The sequence below is a fragment of the Budorcas taxicolor genome, chromosome 6 (assembly GCF_023091745.1).
Source record: "Budorcas taxicolor isolate Tak-1 chromosome 6, Takin1.1, whole genome shotgun sequence".
Lineage (NCBI taxonomy): Eukaryota > Metazoa > Chordata > Mammalia > Artiodactyla > Bovidae > Budorcas > Budorcas taxicolor.
In genome coordinates this window covers 63,741,134-63,766,763 of record NC_068915.1, presented here as the reverse complement: position 1 = coordinate 63,766,763, position 25,630 = coordinate 63,741,134, and the positions used below count along the sequence as shown (strand labels likewise).

The window sequence follows — 25,630 nt, the reverse complement described above, 5'->3', positions numbered from 1 at the left end:
CATGGACTGTAGCACGCCAGGCTTCCCTGTCCTTCATTATCTCCCAGAGTTTGCTCAAACTCATGTCCATTGAGTTGATGATGCCATGCAGCCATCTCATCCTGTCTTTCCCAGCATCAAGGTCTTTTACAGTAAACATACAAGTAAGGCACAAACATTAAACAGCAGACACACAGTACATGCTATGTGCCAGGTACCAAATTCTAACTTTTCCCTGGCCATAATGGTATGACAGAACATCTCAGAAATTACATTAAAATAATACTGTCATTAGATCTCATAATCCATCTGATCTACCAGAGCTAGAAGAAATGAAGAAGATGGTTGGTTATGTAACTGGGACTAAGCCACATGTTACTTAACCTCTATTCACAATTGTAAGTAAACTGCCACTATCTGCCACTATCTCATAACAACCTTATATAAATTTTATCACTGACAGTCTTATCCTCATTGAATTTATTCAAGGTAAAGGACAAAAATCAGTGGCTAAATTATCTTACTATAATATAATATGCCCTCTTGTTTATTTACTAAGACATGCTTTGAAGTAAGACAGCCATTTACTGACTGTGTGACCTTAACAAATTTATTTAAAGCTTCAGTCTCAATTAGTCTCAGTTATGAAATCTAGACAATAATTATTAGACTGTCATTAATGGCAGTTGCTATTAATATGCTATTAATATCAAACATCTATCCCTTTACATAAATGCATTTTAATTCTCAGAATAAGGCAGCTCATATCCTTATTTTAATTTATATGTAAACTATCTGGTTTCCAAATAACATTTGTAAAAATTTTATGAAAAACTAGATCACAGGTCTAAGTACTGTTATTTAATAACAGATTCATATATATCATCTAAATATAGCCATCTAACAACCTTATTGTGGGATTGGAACAAGATCAAATCTTTAAGTATGAGGCCTTTTAGTATAAAGAATATGCTTGAAAACTAGTAAGAATCACTTAACATTGACTATATGTCATTTAGCCTTCTGAACATTTTAAACATAGTAGTATTTAATACAGCCTATGAAGTAATAGTATAATTCTGATTTTACGAAAGAGTAAATAAAGGGTAAGTTGGTCAAGGTCACCTTGCCTAGTCAGTGGTAGCACAGAACTGTGAAACCACGCAATATGGTTTCAGAATCTAAGTTCTTATCCACCCATTACTATCTTTCAAAGAAAAGCCAAGAGCTTATTTAAAATTGAAAACCTTGAAGGTAACAAGCAAATTTTATAATTTTCCTTCTGTTGTGTTCAACATATTATAATTACTAAGGAAAATTAACATGAAATTAAAAGATACTCCTTGGAAGAAAAGTTATGACCAACCTAGATAGCATATTAAAAAGCAGAGACATTACTTTGCCAACAAAGGTCCATCTAGTCAAGGCTATGGTTTTTCCAGTGGTCACGTATGGATGTGCGAGTTGGACTGTGAAGAAAGCTGAGCGCCAAAGAATTGATGCTTTTGAACTGTGGTGTTGGAGAAGATTCTTGAGAGTCTCTTGGACTGCAAGGAGATCCAACCAGTCCATTCTGAAGGAGATCAGCCCTGGGATTTCTTTGGAAGGAATGATGCTAAAGCTGAAACTCCAGTACTTTGGCCACCTCATGTGAAGAGTTGCCTCACTGGAAAAGACTGATGCTGGGAGGGACTGGGTGCAGGAGGAGAAGGGGACAACAGAGGATCAGATGGCTGGATGGCATCACTGACTCAATGGATGTGAGTCTGAGTGAACTCTAGGAGCTGGTGATGGACAGGGAGGCCTGGCGTGCTGCAATTCATGGGGTCGCAGAGTCGGACACAACTCGGTGACTGAACTGAACTGAAGGAAAATTAAAAGATACACAATTTTTAATTTATGAAAATTCCTTATATTTTCCCACCAATTATTTATCAGATTGTGTTTTCAGAACTTTTATAAAAGCATCTTTTGGAACTTCAACATTGCCAACTTTCCTGAGTTTTTTCTTTCCTTCTGCTTGTCTCTTCAAAAGCTTCATTTTTCGGGTAATATCACCACCATACTGAAAAACATTTTAAGAAATTGAAGTCCAAATCACTCCATAGAAAAATAATCCTACAATTAATTAGAGATATCAATTAATTACAGTTACAACTTTATAGTTATTATCCATGAAGTAGACACTTGGAAAGTTACCTCTAATTCCCTTCCTAGCAGATCCTAAATTTACTATTACTATCTTCTCAAAGAATGATAAGTGCTTTATTTGTTTTTGAAGGAGATGAAGATTCTCAGGGAAGCCCAATACTATATTATGCAAGTCAAGAAAAGCTATCAATCTCCTTACTGATTCAAGGCCTTGAAATTTTGGATTATATAGCTGTAGTCTAATACAGAAACTTGTATAGGCTTAAATGTGTCAGTCCCAATGTTAAAGATTTAGAAAAAGCATTTATCATTTAATTCTCATAATAACTAAGAATCTTTTTTAACAGAAGAAACAGCAAACTTCGCAAATTAATGTAGGAGAGATGGATTTCAATTTTAACTCCCCTTGTAAGACAGTCATTGTTTTCAAATTCTTCCTTAAAAATCAAAACATTATCCTGATCATAACTGTTATGAAAACATTCTTAGGTAGTTGCATATAAGGAAATTTTAAAAAACAAGATAGGAAAATACTTAAGAATGTGAGCAAAATGAATATGCAATCATTAAAGTCAAGCTGACATTTACCTATTTAAAAAGAAAACATAGATGAAATAAAAAGTACTATAAAAACCAACAGTGGAAACCCAAGGTATTTATACCCTCTCTGATTTTAAACTTACAAAATAGATAAAGAACACACGTAGATACATACACATTTTGCCAAAACATTTTTCCTATAGGCTTTCACACTGTAAAAGAGAAAATTTTAAGTACACAATTATACCTTTTAAAAGTACTTATTTTCAAAAACAATCCCCCCTTTACTAAAGTTACTAAGATTGGGTCATACTTATGTAAAGTTGCCAGAAGACAATCATTAGATAGCTTACATGCTCTTGTATTTCATGTATTTGGAATAAAACAGACAATTCAAAATGAATATCAACACAGATTTTATTAATTAAAAAAAACTTTGGGGATAGTCTCGAAGAGGCCCAAATAAAGACTGGTGTGACCTTGATGATGAAAATTTATATAAAGGCATTTCTAGTTCAATTTAAAAATACTACTTTCAAAAATACTAAAATGGTTATTATCTCACTGCTGCTGCTGCTGCTGCTAAGTCGCTTCAGTCGTGTCCGACTCTGTGCGACCCCACAGACGGCAGCCCACCAGGCTCCCTGGTCCCTGGGATTCTCCCAGCAAGAATACTGCAGTGGGTTGCCATTTCCTCCAATGCATGAAAGTGAAAAGTGAAAGTGAAGTCGCTCAGTCGTGTCCAACTCTTAGCGACCCCATGGACTGCAGCCTACCAGGCTCCTGCCAGTGGGATTTTCCAAGCAAGAGTACTGGAGTGGGTTGCCATTGTCTTCTCCAATTATCTCACCACTGACTATTAAATGTGATAAACCATAAAAACTACAGAAATTCCTTAACCAGAAAGTTGAGTGGGGTCACTGAATAAAATGAATGGAAATAAAATTCCTTAAACCATATACATTAGAGAAATAACTGCAAATAATTATCACCCAAAAGTGTCATATAAGTAATTCAAAGTAACAGTCATTAGTTAAGTTAGTGGAATTAAGAGATTAACATTTCTATAAGTAGGAATAAAGTTTAGGGCAATGTTAAGTTAAATTTTTTAATATTCTTTCATTTTTTATGTATATCATTGCTAAAACCAACCAAGGAACAAAAATGAATTTCAACTCACGTTTCTCTTGCAATGATTTTACTTCCAAGGGCAGCTTGAATTGCTATCTCAAACAGCTGCCTAGGAAGAGAATCCTTCAGACGTTCACATATGGTTTTGCCAACAGAGTATGCTTTGTCTCTGAGACAGAAAAAAATGCAGCTATTCATATATCCTAAATAAAAGTAGTTTTCTAGTTAATATGCATAATCAATGTAAAGGTTATTAAGGAGGTACAAATAGAACTTGTTTATCATGTTGTTGTTGTTTAATAGCTAAATTATGTCCAACTCTGCGATCCCATGAACTATAGCCCACCAGACTCCTCTGTCCACGGAACTTCCCAAGCAAGAATACTGGAGTGAGTTCCCATTTCCTTCTCCAGGGGATCTTCCTGACCCAGGGACTGAACCCACATCTCCTGCATTGGCAGGTGGATTCTTTAATAAACACCACTTAATCTCTGAATCATATGTGACCTCTGACAGCAAAAATAACATGATCTCTTACAGAAAATCTAGAAAAACATAGAGAATAAAAACCATTCTTAATGCCCTTCCCTCACCCACAGAATACCACTGTTAAACACTCTAGAATATTTTTTAAACATATATCCATACTTATAGTTATTTTTCTGAATACATATTTACATTATTTAGAGTTTGGATTACAGTGTTTGTGATATATTCTACCTTTTTACTTAATAGACATTTTTACACCACTAAATATTGTTCTACAATATACTTTTAATGGCTTAAAATAATAGGTTATTATATGGGTGTTCCATAATTTATTTTACCCAACCACTATTTCTTGAAATGGAAATTTTAAAAAAATTTTTTATTTCTCAATTCTAAGTCTACCATAGTTTAGAAAACATTACTTTGTTGTATATGGTAAAGAAAACATTTCTTTCCATGACACTATCCTTTTAGGCTATTTTAATTCTATTCTTTTGTCAACAGTTTGGTAAAAGAAGCATGGAAAAAGAAGGAAAAACTAGTACATGGAAATTAATTACACCTTTTAATTTTCAAAATATAGCTGTCAAATAAAAATGAGCAACAAATAATAAATGAAAAAGTAAAAAGAAATAGCAACTTTCACATTCTGTAATTAGTTACTATTCAGCTTACTTGTGTACTACAGTTACTAGCTCTTCTACAGTATTTCCATTCAGTAGAATATCCATTTTTACAAGTTCTGCAGTCTGGTAGCCCGCATCTTCGTAATCAAAACTAACAAAGAAAAATATCCAAGTTATCCATAAACACTATATTTCCCGAGAGATTACATTTGTTTTTCTTTTCAAAATATCTTTTTTCTACCTCCTCTGTTATCACTCCCCAAAAATCTAACTTTCAAACGAATTACATACAAATTTGAGATAAATGGGCCGACCTGATCACGGTAAAGAACAAACTTCTGTATCTTTTTACATTTATAAAATCAGGTACAAAAATCAACATGCCCCACTGAGGGAAAGGAAAAAAACTGTTAAACCAGGCTAAGAAAGTACATTGAAAGAAATGTCACCTTCCCAAAGTTCCTTCCTAGAAGCTGGCTGGCTGTAGACAATGTATATACTAGTGAATGTATATACAGTCTCAGACTCATGAGTTGGGTTTCTGTTAAGTTTTCTATTACCAGTTAAATCAATGCTAGGGCAGTGCTAAGTAGCCATTAATAAATGAGACTTCTGAATTTCATATATGGCTCTTTAGTATAAACCTTCACAGAGCATTTTTGATGATGAGTTAATACATATACCTAGAACATAAAAAGTGTTAAGAACAGAGCCTACCTAAGCACAATAAGCATTTAATAAGTGTCAACTATTTCTAACAATACGGTCAAAGCTTACAGTAATAATCAAAACAGACAGGTTTTACAAAACTAACATCTGATGAGAAAGAAAATTTCAATTTTGCTCTCGTGTCTTTGCAGTTATGTATGAGAACATGTGCATTCCTACTGCCGTAATTCTAAAACAAACCAGTACCTATAGTTGCAAATGTTTAGCTTCGAAAGGTTTTCAGCAGGAAGGTCACAAGGTGACACTGCTGCTGCTGCTGTCACCTCAGTCGTGTCCGACTCTGTGCGACCCCATAGATGGCAGCCCACCAGGCTCCCCGTCCCTGGGAGTCTCCAGGCAAGAACACTGGAGTGGGTTGCCATTTCCTTCTCCAATGCATGAAAGTGGAAAGTGAAAAGTGAAAGTGAAGTCACTCAGTCGTGTCTGATTCTTTGTGACCCCATCGACTGCAGCCTACCAGGCTCCTCTGTCCACGGGATTTTCCAGGCAAGAGTACTGGAGTGGGGTGCCACTGCCTTCTCCAAAGGTGACACTAACAGTCAGTTAAACCTGACTACTGTCTAAAGTGTTCCCCAAATCCTTTCTTTTTTCAATAAACATTAATCATATACTACACAAAGGTACCATTTAAGTACTATGCAAAATATAAAGAGACAAGACATAGACATAATCCTGAGATTTTCACTATGTTCACAGATTTAAAATTTTCTGTGCTTCCAAATTTTATAATTTCAATTTTTTTAGAATATGAAAAAATATCCTCATGTATTCCTGAACATAAGGACTACTTAATTTTGGCAGTTGGAATTATTTTTAAATAGTTCAAAATAAGCCATGTTCTCTCAATGTGAAAGTTGTTTCCCAGCTAAAAGATTTTAAGACCACTTAACTCAGAAAGTGGTACCCAAATGCAAGCTAGAATTCACAGACTTGTTAACTATTATAAACTCTTAGTAATTATCCTTTTAATTATAGTAACTGTTTAACAACATGCGGCCTCAATTCATTTTAAATTACATCGCTACTTATTTGCTCAAGGTCTTGTCTGAAAGAAGACATTAAAAAAAAAAATTCGGTGACCAATTAGAAAAAATAACTGTATCATGAGTTATGCTGACTTGCTTCATCAAAAAGCTCATTTCACAAAGTGAACGTCCAGGTCACTGCAGCATGTTCTTCAAAATGCTGGGATTTTTCTTTGAATTATAATTTTAAATATGCATACACATTCATGTATGCATGTGTTTTACCAGATGTGAACATTCACTTTTCTGTCAACTTCCCCATTATATATTTCCTTTATATCCTAGTATATGCTATCCACTAATATAAGATTTTAGGACACTAGGGGCATCTAGTTATTTGTCCTAACAAAAAACACCCCCACAATGCTCTACTCTCCCTTTAATTCTAACGGGCTATTCCTCCATGTACTTTTATGGGATAAGATAACGGGTTTCATTATGCAGACTACTTACTCCTAGGAAGAACAAGTTATTGAAGTGTTTACAAATAGGGGCACACCTACCATTTCTCTAAACAAGCACTTCTATTTTCCAAATGTACACAAATACTCCTATGATTATTTAACATTCAAATACATTTTAAAAGTGCCACTTAGGTCACAGTAGCTTTTTCAAATAACATGCAATTTTTAATCAACTTACAAGAGTACATTTCTTATGAAGAGGCCATGAAAATTTCTGTCACTATATCACCAAGATTAAGTAAGTGGAATACTAGTAAACACCTGCTGGTCAATACTGAAAAAAAACTGTCCAGATATTTGAGTTTCCCATTAAATTTTTACCTAGCATATCCTGAAGACAGAGATTTCAAAGAATCATAAAAATCCACCACAATTTCATTCAAAGGGAAGAGATATTTAAGCATTACTCTATTTTGATCAATATACATCATATTCTTCTGAACTGCTCTTCGAGCCTGAAAAGGGAAGGAAAATGGCTTGAATGATAACTTATTTACATAATTATTTATTTAATAAATATAGACAGATGTCAATTATCAACTTTAAAGAGTGGGCAAAATGAAGGAATATTTCTTTAATGGTCCAATAAAAACAGCTGACAAATATTTATAATACAGGGAGAACCATTTTGTATTTCAATTATAATATACTTCCTACCAAAACTTTTAACCTTTTGTTTTTAATCAAATAAGTCTCTTTTTAAATTATACAATATTCCACTTAACAATAAATCAAATTAGCTACAGGTGGAGTCAAGCTCTGATTTCTTATTTTACAAATAAAAGAAATTTAGATCCAGAGAAATTAAGCGACTAAAGTTACATCTTTTATGGGACAAGACAATAAAAATTCAAGTCCACTAGTCATCACTTGAGAGTTCTTTCCAATATGTCAGAATATTTTAAATATGTACTTTCTCATGACTATATCAAATTTATGGATTAAATCATTTATTATAATGTGGCAAGAACTAAAGCAAAATGAGGAATACCTTTCAATCAAAGGTCTCTAAAGCTAAAGTATTGTAATTATCTTTCAAATAATACCCAATTCCAAATAGTCAAAAAAGGTAAAAGGAAACTATATTTTTAGCTACTCAAGATGAAAAAAAGCATCAAATTTCTCTGCTTTAAGCTAAAATATAAATTCAAGATGATCAAAAATTCTGGCTCTGTTTTCTTATTTAAAAGTCAAAAATACTGTAATTATATGTATGTATATCTAAACATAAAATATATGAAGATCTTTATGAAAATTTCTTTTGTTCAATTCAACAGGCTCTGTAGAGACAGAAATCATTCAAAACCTAAGCTGGGTACCACTGTTTGAGAAGACTAAAATGTACTTTTATATCAAACTGTATTACATTTATACCTGGCAAAGCATCATTATTTTCCCAGTATATTCATCTGGTGTGATAATGGTGCCCAAAACAACTGGCTCCAAATATTCTGTTACTTTTGACTTCTCAGGGAACTGTGCAGGATTGATGATTGTAATCTCCTTTTCTCTGTATTCCTAAAAAATAAGAAAAGTCACCAATAGTTAAAAAGAAATCTTAGTAGTTACCATGTTTTTAAATTTGCTACTAATATAGGTTAGAATTTTTGTTATTAAATGTGTTGGAATTAATAAAAAACAAAAGAATTCCTAAAGGTTAGAATATTATCTTATCACACTTTAGATTCAAGAGAGAAAAACTCCCCAAAATAATATTTAATAACAATTATTAATATATTCTGATTATTGATATTTACTAAAATCATTTTATATACCACTTAGAAAAAATATGATATAAGAATACATTTCAATCTGTCCCATGTACATCACTGTAATTAGTTTCCTAAGTTAATCTGTTGGAAAATATTTACAGATGCTAAAGTTAATATTTGTTTAAAACAAATATATTGTAACTTACATTGAATACAATATTGTTTCTACTGTTAACCTGAAATCTAAAATTTCCCACGATCATATAGGAAAGAATGCTTTACTAATCCTAAAATGAATTACTTATGCCCAAAATCACACTCTTATTTTTTGTGCTGAATTTAGAACAGTATTTTCAGAACTAATTATACTTTTTACTCTTAGTAACAGACTAGTGTTGATAATGTGGAGATTTCATCAGGTTAAGAAAAATATGCATAATTAGTTCTGAAGAAACTTGTCTATCATAAGTTAATTCAACTTTTATTACTATTAATCAATAAATATTTAGTTTTAATAGCTAGTCAGCTACTGGTATACTAAAATGTGTCTCATATTCTGCATATACATACACACACATATAATTATTTAGTTTTCTTATGTATGCTAGCTCACAACAGTACCTTGATCAATTTTGCTGATGAAAGAACAGCCTTATATGGAACAGTAGGGGTTGTCAAAATAACAGAGGCATTATATTCTTGTTCTAGTCTCTGGTTGAAAACTTCCATATGCAAAAGTCCAAGAAATCCTAACCTGAGGGAGAAAAAGCCAAACTCCAAAATGTTTATGTCCCATGGGCTCTATTTTCTTTGATTTGATATTACTATTTTCTGGGGGAAGGGTGGAATCAAAAGTCATTCAATCAATTCACATCATAATTAAAACCTAGCATAAATTCATTAAATAAGATAAAATCTTCCATTGGGATTCTATTTAAAGTAGCTATAAAACTAATCCATACAATAAGCATCCACAGGGAGAAACAGACAGACATGTTTTAGTTCATTTTACACTAATATGAACTGATCTTCAAAAATGGTCAAAACCAGTAAGCCATTTAAACTTTATTTTCAATAAAAATGGAATCCTACAACATAATTGAAGCTTACCTCCAGCCAGCACCTAGAGCAAGGCTATTATCCCGATGAACCATCACACTGGAATCATTTAGTGTCAGTTTTTCTATAGCACTCTTCAGGTTATTATATTCAGATTGGTCTATAGGGTACACTCCTGGGGACACAATGATTTCTAATTATTACTTGTGACACTCTGCCCAGAAAACCTAATATGCATTGCTGCAAAGTTTAAAATTAATCAGTTAGCTTTTAAATTACTTTCTGTATTTCACTGACCAAAATATTGGTTTGCTAAGAAAACTATGACTATTAAATTAAATTGGCTTCAAAGTATTTTGCAAGTTTTATAAACTTTGAATTTACCACTAGATTCATATTCAAAGAGATGTTTCTGCTTTTGCAAAAAGTATAGGGAAAACGAAAAAGAACAATGGGAATTACACCTAAAAAGAAAATACATCATCTTTATTTTCAAAACAAAAGTGCAAGATATCCCACAACCACAAAGAAAATCCCATTAGCAGATAAATAACAGGAAGAAATGGAAATAAAAACTGATTCATCAGTGTCTCTTTCACATCAAACCCAAGTCCTCATACCACTTAAGTCCTTCAAACTCTAAATGACTGACTGACTTGGTCTTAACAGGGGCATTAATATTAATTACAAATTAATATTTGTAATTCCCAATGAGATACAAAAGGGAGAAAACAAGGACTGGATACCCAGCACAGAGTAATCTGATAACCTTCAGTCAGGTCTTCCTTTTTCAAATGCCTGTAATATCACACAGAAGTAACAGGTTCTGAAGGTATGTATACATGAGGTGACACTCTTCTTTGCTATGCTGACACTAGCACAACGGTACAGTATTAAAGAAAGGCCAGCTAAGGGGAAGGCACTCAGAAAATGACTGATAATTAGTCATGAAAACACCCTATGTAGAAGAGTATTCAAATATAATGACCTACTCCCTAGTGAAACAAGAAGGAAATGCATTATTACTGTGCTCCTCTAATTTATCAGAGGGCTTGTTTCAAACAGCTATTTTTTTAAGAAGTCCTTAAATTTAGGAGGAAATGATCTCCCATATAAAGTTGTATCATACATATATAATTAACTGATACCTAAATATCATACCCACAAAAAAAATTTTAAAAACAGAGTAGCTGTTATTTAAACAGAAATTGATTATTTAAAGTGAGTATTCCTAATAATTATTATTTCTGCTTAGAATAAATTGGCCCTTATCCTTTGAATATGTGAGCTCCTCACCTGCAAATACCATTGGCTTCGCTGATTTAAACCCAGGCAAGGGTTCCACTGGTTGTTTATGTAAATATAATGTATCTCCTATTTGTGCTTCAGTGACATCTTTCATCCCAGCAATCAGATAGCCCACCTGTCCTGCATATCTAAATAAAATTATTACATGGAAATATTTACTATTTTAGTGTTTCATTATGCATACTCATAATTAGCTCTACTTCTCCAAGAAATGATTGCACTTTCCAAACAAAACCTCACCAAGCTGAAACTAGGTGCTGCATTCTAGTTAACTGTCTAATTCTCAGCTCTAAGAACTGTCAGCAAAAGAACATCCCAAGTCTTACAATCCATGACCAAGGACCTCTGCAACACAAGCCTAGGGACCTTCTTCATGACTCTGCCCATCTCTGCATATAAAACAATAGTGAAACTGATAGATACAGAAACATAAAACACTCCTTGTGATATTTAGTAGTGAATTATATTACAAATGTCCTTTAAAAAAGGAAGAAAAAGCAAAAACGGTTTTAACCTAGCAAATAAAAATGTGAACTCTCTACAAATCTGATACCTATTTGATGTGCCTCTTACAGGAAAAGAGCAAATCCAAAGATTTCAGAGTTTCAGCTTTTGTTTTTTTAAAGCAAATTTCCTATATGATAATTTACATTTAGGATGAAATACAAAAATCATACTGAAGATGCAATAATGATCAATATATGTGACAGAATATAGACAGACTTTGTACAGCACAGGGAATTATAGCTATTATCTGTAATAACTTTTGATGATGTATAATCTGTAAAAATAATCACAATGCTGTATACCTGAAATTAACATGATACTGTAATGATCAACTATACTTAAGTAAATAAGAATACAGACAAACTTTAGAAATAGTTGAGTAAAATTACAATAAACCTTACAACTTTCAATTACATAAAAAAATGACAAAATAGTGGTAGTTTTAGACATACAACATTACGCCATCAAGTAAGACCTGGTTCAATCTTAAATTTGACAAATGAAGAAATAAAGACCTTAGAAAACTATTTGCCCAAGGTAATCGTTGTTATTAGTATCTAGAGTACTGATGGAACAGGCACTCAATAAATACTTTATAAGTGAACTCAGAACTCAGTTTTATAAGGTACACTACTATGCTAATCTCATGCCATAAATTCTAGTTAATCAAAGTTTTACCATGAATTCCACACTAAACAAAATAATTATCAAGTTTTCTTCACTATTCTATGCTGAAAATCTAACTACAAAAAAATTAACTATCAAAGATTGATACCAAGTATGGATATGCATGAGAGAACTCTCTCTTTCACTGTCAAATCAAATATATCAATGTTGGACCCAGTCACAACTAGAAAATCAGTTATGGCCAAAAAGAATAAAAAACACATCAAATTCCTACTGTCCCTCACCCATGAAATTCTGAAAGAGCATTCACTACATAGCTGCATTAAACAGTCAAGTTTTGTTTTTTGTTTTTTTTTCCTAAATTACCAAATTAGGATCATCCTGAACACACCAAATTAAGAAAATCAGCAACAAAAACACATACCGAGTGCCTTTTAATTACTAATGCAGATTACTTACAGTTTATGAGTTGGGTGCTCATTAGGATTTAGAACTCCTACTTCATTAACTTCATATGTCTTTTGAGTGTGTGCAGATACAATTTTATCTCCTTTCGAAACCATTCCATCAAATAATGCTACATTGGCAATCACACCCCTATACTGGTCAAAGGTGGAGTCAAATACCAAAGCTCTCAGGGGATTTCTGCAACGCGCTTTAGGGCTATTAAAAATAAGTAAAGAACAAATACTAGTAATTTAAAATTAAATAATAAATAAAAATCTTAACAAAATGCCTAACTCAAATATTATGTTTAATTTACTCTAGTACTTGAGAAAGATTAACTGACAGCCCAAATAAAAGGACCTTTCTGTAAGGTATAATGCCTGTATTTATATTCATTTTAATTCACTCTTGAGTTTTAAATATATTTTGTTAGTTGCTCAGTTATGTCCAACTCTGCAACCCCATGGACTATAGCCCATCAGGCTCCTCTGTCCATTGAATTCTCCAGGCAAGAATACTGGAGTGGGTAGCCACTTCCTTCTCCTGGGGATCTTCCTGACCCAGGGATGGAAGCCAGGTCTCCTGCACTGCAGGCAGATTCTTTACAACCTGAGCCACCAGGAAAACCCTAAATACATTTTAAATAACCATTTTTAAACTATTTATAAAATGGATGAAATATATTTGTTCAGGATTAAAACAAAAACAATAATTACCAATGTATTCAAGTCCGTTACAATAATTAAGAGATCCCTATTATCTTTTTTTTCTATCTGTATTTGCCTTCTATGTGTTACTAGATATAAATTTAAAATGTATTCTCACTGACCACCAAGAGTATATTTGTCATAACAACTAAGTTAAAATAACTAAGTTAAAATAACAGATCAAACTGATGGACTTTTACTATTAAAGATAAACAAATAGTATACACAGAGCAGCAGAATACTCACGAGGGTATCCTTTTGATGACTGCATCAAGAACACTTTCAACATTCGTTCCAAGTTTAGCAGAAATCTGAAAATATGTATGTGAAACAAATACTTAAGACTTTACTTTTCTATCCTGTGACTGAGCTGTATGATTAGAAAAAAGAAACAACTCTAATAAAAGTCATCAATTTGCTTGAAAAGCTGGTAAAAGGAAGCACACACCATATTATCTATTGACAACTGCCCTTCCATTACGGTTAGGTGATTCTCTGATTTCTCTACAAAAGCATTCTGACTGTCGTACTGAAAGAGCACTGGACTAAGAGTTCAAAATATCTGGGTTATAATTATGACTCTACTTGTAATACATGACTTTAGCCAATACATGTTTTCTTCAAGCTTCAAGTTCTTCATTGACAAATAAAGTGATTATTCATATTTTACATAAACCTCAAGGCTGCTGTGTGAATAAACAATATATGTGGATGGCATACAGCTAAGGCTAACTGTAAGGTATAGTACCACTATTGTTCTTACACTGAAAAGGCAGCCAAAACACTCAAAACATGCTCATCTGACTCACCTATGCCATTACCAGTAACTGAACTATCCCTGAAATCTTTATTCAAACTCAGTTCCCTGAATTCTTCCTCTTGCCCTTCAAAGTCCCTCTAGATCAGAGTTTCTCAACTCAGCACTAAGGACACTTTGACCTGGATAACTCTTTGTTTGGGGGGCTGTTCTATGCGCTCACTGCAAGATGCATAACAGCATCCATGGATTCTCAGCCACTCACTATTCCCCAGCGTGACAACATAAAAGGTCTTCATACATTGCCAAATGTTTCCTGAGAGGCAAAACTACTTCCTAATAAGAATGATGCTTTAGACTCTAGTACACTCTTCGCAACAATCCTTTAAGATCACAATTTCTAATTTATTGAATGGACTTTTTTTTCATTATCTATGTTGCCCCCCTGCCTCTTTTCCCAGCTGAGACTCCAAGGGCCCACTATTGGTAATCATTCCATTCAACTACTTTCTATTCTCTCTCATAAGCATTTGGTATTAATAAAAACTTAACTGCAACTGCATCCAACTATGTGCCTTTTCTATGCTTATAATCAGAGCAGCTCAACATTACTGGAGAACAGTCAAGTAACTGGTCTGGTTGGTTTCTGTAAGTTCATGACACAGATCTCAATGTGCAGTTAAGATCTGCTGGCTGTCCAAGGACACATCCTTTACTAAATTCACGTTAACACTAATTAAGATAATTCACACCACCTTCCTTTTCAATCTACACACTTTCCCTGTGGCCAATTCACTCTTATTTGATAACATCGCCTCTTACTTCATTCAAGGAAACAGAAGATATCAAAAACTCCTTTATTCAAATATACAAATCCATCTGCACTATATCCACAACCTCTTTGCCTTCTCTCCTGCTACAATATGTTTTCCCACCTTTCTGAAAACTCAATCCTCACACCCTTATCTTCTGAATCCTACTCTAATCCTTCTCAAATTCTTATTCATAACACTCTACAAATTGAGAATAATGTAGAATGGTTTCTAGGATCTCTTTTCTACTTACATTTTCTCCCTAGGAAATGGCATCCATTCCTATGGCATCAATGCTACATACACACTATGACTTAAATATCTCTGACTCTACCCTCTCCACAAATGCCAAAACTGTGTAGATTTAAAGCTGGTTTTAGAAAAGGCAGAGGAACCAGAGATCAAATTGCCAACATCCACTGGATCATTGAAAAAGCAAGAGAGTTCCAGAAAAACATCTTATTTCTGCTTTATTGACTATGCCAAAGCCTTTGACTGTGTGGATCACAATAAACTGTGGAAAATTCTGAAAGAGATGGGAATACCAGACCACCTGACTTGCCTCTTGAGAAACCTATATACAGGTCAGGAAGCAACAGTTAGAACTGGACATGGAACAACAGACTGGTTCCATATAGGAAAAGGAGTTCGTCAAGGCTATATATTGTCACCCTGCTTATTTAACTTATATGCAGAGGACATCATGAGAAACGCTGGGCTGGAGGAAGCACAAGCTGGAATCAAGATTGCCAGGAGAAATATCAATAACCTCAGATATGCAGATGACACCACCCTTATGGCAGAAAGTGAAGAGAACTAAAGAGCCTCTTGAAAGTGAAAGAGGAGAGTGAAAAAGTTGGCTTAAAGCTCACCATTCAGAAAACTAAGATCATGGCATCTGGTCCCATCACTTCATGGGAAATAAATGGGGAAACAGTGGAAACAGTATCAGACTTTATTTTGGGGGGCTCCAAAATCACTGCAGATGGTGACTGCAGACATGAAATTAAAAGACACTTGCTCCTTTGAAGAAAAGTTATGACCAACCTAGACAGCATATTAAAAAGCAGACATGAATTACTTTGCCAACAGAGGTCCATCTAGTCAAGGCTATGGTTTTTCCAGTAGTCATGTATGGGTGTGAGAGTTTGACTATAAAGAAAGCTGAGTCCCAAAGAATTGATGCTTTTGAACTGTGGTGTTGGAGAAGACTCTTGAGAATCCCTTGGACTGCAAGGAGATCCAACCAGTCCATCCTAAAGGAGATCAGTCCTGGGTGTTCATTGGAAGGACTGATGTTGAAGCTGCAACTCTAATACTTTGGCCATCTGATGCAAAGAATTGACTCATTGGAAAAGATCCTGATGCTGGAAAGGATTGGAGGCAGGAGGAGAAGGGGACGACAGAGGATGAGATGGTTGGACGGCATCACCAACTCAATGGACATGAGTTTGGGTAAACTCCGGGAGTTGGTGATAAACATGGAGGCCTGGCGTGCTGCAGTTCATGGGGTCCCATACAGTCAGACAGGAGTGAACGACTGAACTGAACACATAACACACCAGCAAAATCTACCATATCCACAAAACACACATCAAATTTGGCCACTTATTAAAATATCAGCATCACATACTTAGCCACCACCATTTTGCCCCTGGACTACTACTGCAAACTGGTTGCCCTGTATCTTTTCTTACCCTTTACTGATCCAGTCTCTGAATGATCAGTTTTCCTCTCTTGCTTTGTAATCCTTTCATTATCTTAAAAGTTTTCAACTCTTTAGCACAGCAAGAATCCCAGAATAACTTGACCCCTGCCTCTCCCTACAAAGCCATCTCATCTAACTTGCCTTCTTTCTGTTCCTTAAACATGTCAAACCTTCCCAAACATTCCAAGCCTTTACACTTGCTCTTTTCTCTTTCAGAAATTATTTCTCCCATTCTTTTTTTTCTTCAAGTCTCAGTTCATCAGAGAAAAATTCCCTAAGTTATTCTGCATCATAGCTCTTCTCTAAGAAAAAGACTTTTTTTCAGTTAGGTATGGTCATTCTACCTGGAACAATACACTCTGTCGAATGTTCCTTGAAAACATTGGTCTCATTCACTAATTACTATACTTCCTTCTTTTTTATTTAATGAGTGCCTCCCCAAGTAGAATATAAAAACAAGACAGATGTCTTGCCTGTACTGTTCACTGCTTCATCCCTAGCTGGGACACACCAAATTAAGTGTATGAATGAATTTTCAGCTAAATATACTTTAACATAATTCCAGTCATGATACCATAATTTCAGGACTGCCTTACAATGAGGTCCCTCTTAATAAAAAACATTAAATTCTATGTATGTATCCAAGGAAAAAAAATTATTGCTTTTTCCAAGTTGTATATAACCAACCAATGTGTTAAAGTTTAAAAAACAAGCAAAAAATCCACTTCATCAGCTGAAACTTGCTTTTTCAAAAGTTAAACAAGCCTGAAAATAAAAGCTAAACATTATTACACTGATATACTTACTACACAAGCATGTAGAATAGTACAGTTTAGCTATGGCTATTTAACAATCACTGCACATAGTGACCGCAGCCATGAAATTAAAAGACACTTGCTCCTTGGAAGAAAAGCTATGACCAACCTAGACAGCATGTTAAAAAGCAGAGACATTACTTTGCCGACAAAGGGCTGTCTAATCAAAGTTATGGTTTTTCCAATAGTTAAGTATGTATGTGAGAGTTGAACTATAAAGAAAGCTGAGTGCCAAAGAATTGATATTTTGAACTGTAGTGTTAGAGAAGACTCTTGGGAGTCCTTTGGGCTGCAAAGAAATCATACCAGTCAATCCTAAAGGAAAGCAGTACTGAATATTCACTGGAAGGACTGATGCTGAAGCTGAAACTCCAATACTTTGGCCACATGATGTGAAGAACTGACTCACTGGAAAAGACCCTTATGCTGGGAAAGATTGAAGGCAGGAGGACAAGGGGACGACAGAGGATAAGATGGCTGGATAGCATCACCAACTTGATGGACGTGAGTTGGAGTAAGCTCTGGGAGTTGGTGATGGACAGGGAAGACTGATGTGCTTCAGTCCATGGGGTTGCAAAGAGTCGGACACAACTGAGTGACTGAGCTGAACTGATTTAACACTCAACTATCATTTAAAAGGTAGATTTAAAAATTTTAATTTAAAATATTATCAACTTTGATTTACATTAAATATAGTTCTAAGAATGATATCTACGATGCCTTGAAATTAGTCTGACCCTACTCTTCAAGGAAAATATTTCCACAGAGGCAAAATGGCATATTAGAAATATTACAAAGAGTTGCAAAAGACCTACATTTTAGTCCTGGCACATTAGCTAACTAGATCTATAAAGTGATAAAATCTTTCAGTTTTCATCCTTTCAACTGTATCATAAGAGAAATTTCTATCTGTCCTAACCATGTAGTAAGGATTTTTGGCAAAGATCAAGTGAAATATCAGTGAAAAGAACTTTGTAAAACTATAATATTATAATTACACAATATAATAATGATGTGCTATCAAATACTATGAAATTTTACTTAAGCCAATTACCTGACAGTTTGGAAAGTAAAATCAAGTCTTCTAAAAAAAAAATTTACCTTAATACATTCATCACCTGGAATATCAAACACCTTTTCAATTTGTTTTTCAACCCTTTCAGGATCAGCATTCTTCAAATCTATCTTAAAAGAAAAAAATCACCACATCTTAATATAATGAAATTAAAATGTATTACATATTAATATTTGGAGATAGACGCATACTTGCTTTTGAACTAACTGACCCCTTAACAATTTTATTTTCAAAAGTATTGAAAGAAAAATGACAAAAAGGTAATAAAATTTTAACACTCATGGCCACTGAAATTAGAAGGCAGACAGCAAAGCAAGCAAGAAATTGAGGTCATTAGCTACTCAGAGCCAAAGAGATCAATAACAACATCATGTACACTGATTTTATGTTATATATAGCTTATAACAACAAACTGTCTTTCTTTGCTCCCTTTAAACCTATCTTCAATATCAAAAAATAAAACTGAATGCAAAGCAGATTAATTAAGATTCTTGATTAATTTTAAAACATAAAAGTTAAGCTTTATCAACACTGTTCTCAGTTTAGCACTTAACTGTTAAGCATCCTGTGTTACACTGTTTCATCCTACTTCATAATGTCCTTTTCTTTTCCTCTACAGTTTAGTTTAACAGACTATTTGGCCTGCCCTGCCCTTTCCTACAGAAACAGCCTCTCCATCGCTCCATGTAATTCAGGGAGACTATCTTCTCAACTACATGCCAGGATAGAGGAGTTAGAGTTGAAATTTTATCATATGCAATTCAAAGAAATCCCAATATACAACTGACCTTGAATAATAAAGAGTTTCAACTGCATGGGCCCACTTATCTGCAGATTTTTTTCAATAAATATGTAAAACTACACTTGTAGAGTATCAGGTGCAAGACTTGTATTGAGGTGGATAGCTTATCCCTAACAAAGGCATAAGTGATATTTAACATAAAATTAATAATGTGCTGGCTTTCAGTTTTATAACTTTGCTTTCAAGGAATTACATTACCATTCAGTATGCCTCTCATAATTAGAGAAAATATCAGCCTATAATTACAGATAAACATTTTTTACTGTAACAATGTTTCCAATACTGTTATGAATGTGACTATAATATTGTATACTATAAAAACTTTAATGAATCTTTCCTTAGTGTATACACTAGGTTACCATGAAGCAGTCACATAATGTCATAGCATAAAGCAATATTTCTGCTTCATTGTTATCAATGCATCTATCATTTACCTATAAATAAATGTGAAGTTCCTTTTCACGTTATCTTTTAATTGTTGACGTTTAGTGTCAGTAATACATATAACATCTATGGTGTTTTGTTATCACATAAGACAATACTGATGTGAGTACTGAGAGAGGATTCACCTTATAAAAGATGATGTAAACTCAGGGTATTGATAAACAGTACTGTAAATGTATTTTCTCCTCTTTATGATTTGATTAGCATTTTCTCTATCTTATTGTAAGAACACTATATACAATACATATAATATACAAAGTATGTGTTAACAGCCTGTTTAAGTTATTGGTAAGATTGTAGTCAATAAGAGGATATTAGTAGTTAAGTCTGTGTGAAGTCAAAAGTTACATGCAGATTTTTGACTGCACAGGAGTTTTGTGTCAACCTCCATGATGTTCAATAGTTAATTCCATTTAATAAATACCTGAAGATTTTCATATAAAAAATAGTACAAGTGATACTCAAACACTAAATTTACCTTTAGAAAGTAAAATAATAAATGGCACTGTTGTGCTAACAAATTACCTTGTTTATAACTGGAATTATTGATAGCTGTGCTTCAAAGGCAAGAAAAAAATTCGCTACCGTTTGGGCTTGAATACCCTATGAAGAACAGCAAACAAGAAGACACAAGACACTAAGATAATCATTCTATTATCTATCACAAAAGCTGAAATTTAAGACCATTCCACACATCTTCATCAAAAGCAAAGGTACAAGGCAAACTATGGTATCTATACTTCTATGCATCTGGATCATTCCCTGTGAAAATTCCTTTCAGTTTTAGAAACATTTTTTAGAGGGTACTGTGTTAAGCTTTGGAAACAAAGCAGTAACACATGGATCCTTAAGGACCTCGAAGCCTCCTAAAGGACTATGAGACATATTTTATAAAGCCAAGTATATGTACGTTAAGGTAGAGATTGACTGTCCTTGACAGGATTAGGGAGGATTTAACACAACAAAAAAATCCTTGGGTTTTGAATGAAAAGTCCATGAATACTGAAGTATATCAAAAGCTTACTATAAATAGTATATCATGGCTCTTATACTATCTCCTCAGTATGTTTTCATGGTTATGTTCACAACAGAGAACTTGGTAATGTTATTGACATGTTTCTTTAAATGTAACATTTCTCAAATTATTACCTTAAAAACACCCAAAATGACATCAAAGATAGATTTTCTAGTTCTGCTAAAAACTGAAACCACAGATTAAGAAGTGCTTAAAACTGGGAGGTTTTTTTTGGTAGGATGTATATATGACATACTTCCAAAATCTTTTGAACCATTCCTCTGATGAGCTTAAAAATTTTAAAGGATGAATTAGTCAATTTCACAGGCCATTTTAGTGTAATAAAACTTAAAATTAACAAGACCAAAACATAATTTTGGTTAAATAATAAAATAATTCTTACTTTCTTCAAACACAAAAATTCTATTTCCAAACATCTTAAAAGAAAAATCTTGGAACAACAAAACAGCATATCACATCATATAAAATTAAATGTACCTACCTCATTTGCATCAACCACAAGTAAAACACCTTGGCAAGCAGAGAGTGACCTGGATACTTCATAACTAAAATCAACATGACCCTGAGAAACAAAAAATATTAAAACCTCTAAATGTTAAAGAGTTTAAATGTTTCTTAGGGAGAGGCATTTTGGCAAATCTACTGACTCCACTGAATAAAAAGTTATTAAGCTTCTTTGTAGCCTGTTCTTGTGAAATAATTTCACTAACCTAAGAACACAGAGGAAAAAAAAAAGCAAAGTGAAGTGTTTAATGTTCAGTTTAAAAACTGAAAAAAAGGATTTGCTTGTACTATTAATACAAAGCTGACTTTAACAACAGAGACAAAATTGATATTAAAACTTACTGGTGTATCGATAAGATTTAAAAGGTACTGCTTTCCTTCGTAGTTATAGAAGAGAGATGCTGTCTGTGCTTTAACAGTGATTCCTCTTTCTCGTTCCACTTGCAATTTATCAAGAACTTGTTTATTATTTTCTGTTTTATCAATTGCCCCTAAAAAGAGAAATGTGTATTGATATTTCTATAAGCTTTCAAAAATAGACAATACTGCATATAAACTTAAAACCAAAATTTTAAAAAACATAGTAAAAGTATGCTAGTAAAAGTAACTATCAATTACTCATTGCTATTAATTAGGTGTAGACTATAAAATGAAAATACCTGTTAGTTCCAGGAGCCTGTCTGCTAAAGTACTTTTGCCATGATCCACATGTGCAATGATACTGAAATTTCTAGTGTTTTCAACGGGAAAACAAGACATATCAATTTTTTCCTAGAAAAGGGGAAGGAAATATTACATTTATGAGTATAAATTGTCTACAATATGAAACAAGTACACTAAATAAAAGACTACTCTTTTAGTCTTCTTTTAACAACTTTATTTATAGCATTCATATTGTTTATATTATTTCTCTGACAGTAAAGAGATGTATGGTTAAAGTCATATTACAAGCAATGGATTACAACAGGGCCCATCAAATACATTAGTTTTACTGACAAAGGCTATATGACCATATACAGACCATATGGTAAACAAAAGTCCCTTATAATATTTTCACCATTTCAAAGGAGCTGAATGTATTTTCACAAATGGAGAACACAAGATACTTAGAACTCCTCTACAGCCTTAGAGCACCTGGTCTAACAAAATTTCTTGAACTAAAAAAAGCTACAGAGAAGCTGAAAGAAAAAAAAATTTTTTTTGGCCCCCATCACATATTTAATCAACAGAGTCAGGTCTACTTAGAAATTTGTGCTCCTAACAGAGCCTTCAAAAGTTTAATTTAGATGACTTTGTTACTTAACAACTTCTCTGGAGAGAGAAGGGGAAAAAATTATATTATCAGGAAAAAAAGGCTCACTTTCCACTTAAATTTTTAAAGTACTTTAAAAAGTTAATTTGTGATTTTCAGTTGCACATAGAATATGTCATTTTTTTGGACCCAGAAAGTTTCACTTTTCCAATCAAATTTATCTCATAATGAGAAAAAAAAGTGAAATTACAACGAAATACAAAATTTTCATGAGGTTGTTTCCTTTTTTTATTCCAGTAAGCGCTTCAATACAAGTGCAACTATACCTGAAAGATATTCTGCAAAAATCTAAACCTGAATTGTCTGCCCTGTGATTTTTCCATCCATCATTCAAAAGGTACTGCACCGTTTTTAGTCTTACAATTGCAACATAAATCCATTCTACAGGCATTTTAGAAAAGAGTAAAACTGAATAATGATAGTCTTTTTCTTTCTCCAGTTACTCATAACTTTCATTCAAGTACTTTACTGCCTAAACCGTTTCTCTTCACAACTATAACGAAGTATAGTTTTAGGGTCGCTGAAGCTTCCCAGGTGGCGCCAGTGGTAAAGAATCCTGCCAGTGTAAGAAACACAAGAAACGCGGTTTCCGTGCCTTGTTCACCAAGATCCTATGAAGTAGGAAATGGCAACCTACTCCAGGATTCTTGCCAGGAAAATTCTGTGGACAGAAAAGCTGGCGGGTTACAGTCCGTGGGACCGCAGAGTCGGTCGTTCACTGAGGAGCAAAAAGCCCCACCTCCCCACCACGGGGACAGAATGAGCACGCGTCTGCTCTAGCTGAGTTAAGAGGAAATAATAAAAAGAAGCTAAGGCATACCCAGCACCTCTTAGATTCTAGGTATTGAACTAAACGTTCTATGCCTCACTTCGCGCAAGTCTCACAGCCACTCAACGTTTTTTTATAAGCATCTCATTCAACAAACGAAGAAACAGAGAAAGGTCAGGTAACTTGCCTAGGTCACGTGGCTAAAAAGTCGCAAGAAAACTTAACTAGAAGCTTCCTCAATACGCTTTTAAAACTAAATACATGCTGAGAACAATCCCTCGCATAAACAAAGATCCTGATATTACCAATGAGGAAAGGTCACACTGGTGAGCACTGTGGTCCGAAACGGAAGCGCACCCCCGCGCTCCGAGCCCTGCCTCCCTCACAACAGTGCAACTTGCATTCTCAAGTAGTCAGTACTAAGAAGCCCTCACTAATTCACCAGGAGCACCCTCCCTAGGTTTAAAATGTGAATGACTCAAGGCGGTCACCTTGCGGTTTGCAGAGCTGTAGCGCCGGTCCGGAGGCCTGGACTCGGCTGCAGTCCCCCGGGCCGGCGCGAGGTGAGGCCAGAGAAGCCCCTTACGCGCCGCCTGGGTGACCCAGGCCGCGAGCGCGCGTCCGCGCCACCAACCCTGACCTGCAAGCGTCCACATTCCCCTGCGCAGCGGAGGCGTCAGGAGAAGGTCCCGGGACGCAATGGCGCCATCACCCCAGGCTCCGGTTTCTTCAAAACTGCCCCCTCGCTAAGAGGTGGCGGACAGGATTCAAACACACTTCGGCCACCCGCGGAAAAAAACGTGAGGAGCCAACACGCCACATCTAGCTGCAGGGACCAGACGACCGAGAACAGCGCCGCTCGCAGACGTTTGCACGACGCATTACGTCGTGACGTCTGCATACGTCAGCGCGATCGCTTGAGCGAAGGTTTAGCGCGGTGCGAGTTGTCCTCCTAAGAGAAGGTTGCTTTTTAACCAACTGCCAGATGGCAACATACTAGAGTAACTTTTAAAATTACTGCTGCATTCTCCATGTTGCCTGCAACATCGCTAATGTTGAAATGCATCTGAATGGAAACGGGCAGTAAAATTGATAGCAATAATATATCTTAGGGCTTCCCTGGTGGCTCACCGGAGAAGAATCTGCCTGCTAATGCATCGGAGGCGTGTTCCATCCCTGTGTTGGGAAGCTTCCCCAGAGAAGGAAATGGTAACCCACTCCATCATTCTTGCCTGGGAAATCCGTTGGACAGAGGAGCCTGGTGGGCTACAGTGCATGGGTTCACAAAAGAGTCAGACATGACTTAGCAACTAAACAACAATGTATCCTAGGAAAATTTGGGCCGGAAGTGAAAGTGGAAAAAAGTTGCATCCTGAAAGTCCTGGAGTTTTCGTGACCTTTGGGTTACTAATTAAACAATGTTTACCTTGCAGGGAAGAGAGTTCTGGCTAAGGATAAAGATAAGAGATAATAAGACAGTGTCTAGTGTCGCCCAGCGGCCCCTGCCCCCCTCGCCCCATGTTCTTTTTCGCAATATTCAGGGGGAAAAGCGGCACCTGTTGAGTTCACCATTATATTGTTTCTAGTTCATTTAGGGGACTGCTATATATATTAAAACAGTAACTGTACATCACAATTTGCTACTCTCTTCTTTGTTAGAGAGTGAACTTAAGAACCACCTTGAAATGTATTGAGCACAATCATTCCTAATATAGTTCATATAAGTTAGTTGCCTGAAACTTCAGTAAGTTACTTATTATCCTTAGTGATTTTCACCATGTCCTCACACCTCTATTATATCCATAACATTTTTCTTTAAATCAATTTACCTCTTACACTTGAATGGGTTTCTTTTAAAAGAAGAAAAATGTATTATTTTCTGTAAGTGGAAAAAGAGCTGTTAGCTGTCACAAATTTAAAAGTAAAAATAAGTATAATTAATAAAAAATGTGATTCAGTTTCAATAGATGTTACCTGATAAAGGCTCAGAATCTTTCTTGATTAAAACTGGAAATTAACAAGCATTAAGGAATTTGAAAACATAGCACCAAAATGAGAGTTTTCTTCTTGACATAATCAGAAGTATTGAAATAAA

The 25,630-nt window shown here is 34.7% G+C and overlaps 1 protein-coding gene across 2 annotated transcripts; it reads right to left on the bottom strand.

The window, feature by feature from the left end:
* Nucleotides 1-1,347: 1,347 nt before the first annotated feature.
* GUF1 (GTP binding elongation factor GUF1) lies at nucleotides 1,348-24,346 on the bottom strand. Of its 2 annotated transcripts, XM_052642056.1 has the most exons (17): nucleotides 24,027-24,346; nucleotides 22,114-22,225; nucleotides 21,797-21,945; nucleotides 21,432-21,512; nucleotides 20,440-20,517; nucleotides 18,695-18,778; nucleotides 13,748-13,812; nucleotides 12,807-13,010; nucleotides 11,202-11,341; nucleotides 9,957-10,080; nucleotides 9,468-9,600; nucleotides 8,509-8,652; nucleotides 7,456-7,589; nucleotides 4,966-5,067; nucleotides 3,851-3,970; nucleotides 2,846-2,882; nucleotides 1,348-2,044 (listed from the first exon to the last, which is right to left on the bottom strand). In XM_052642056.1, the coding sequence occupies exons 1-17, from the start codon at nucleotides 24,189-24,191 to the stop codon at nucleotides 1,907-1,909; spliced, it is 2,010 nt and encodes a 669-aa protein (XP_052498016.1). In that variant the 5' UTR covers nucleotides 24,192-24,346; the 3' UTR covers nucleotides 1,348-1,906. The 2 variants fall into 2 exon arrangements, with proteins under 2 accessions (XP_052498016.1, XP_052498017.1); XM_052642057.1 differs by lacking the exons at nucleotides 1,348-2,044; nucleotides 2,846-2,882 and having other exon boundaries at nucleotides 3,929-4,004.
* Nucleotides 24,347-25,630: the final 1,284 nt, after the last annotated feature.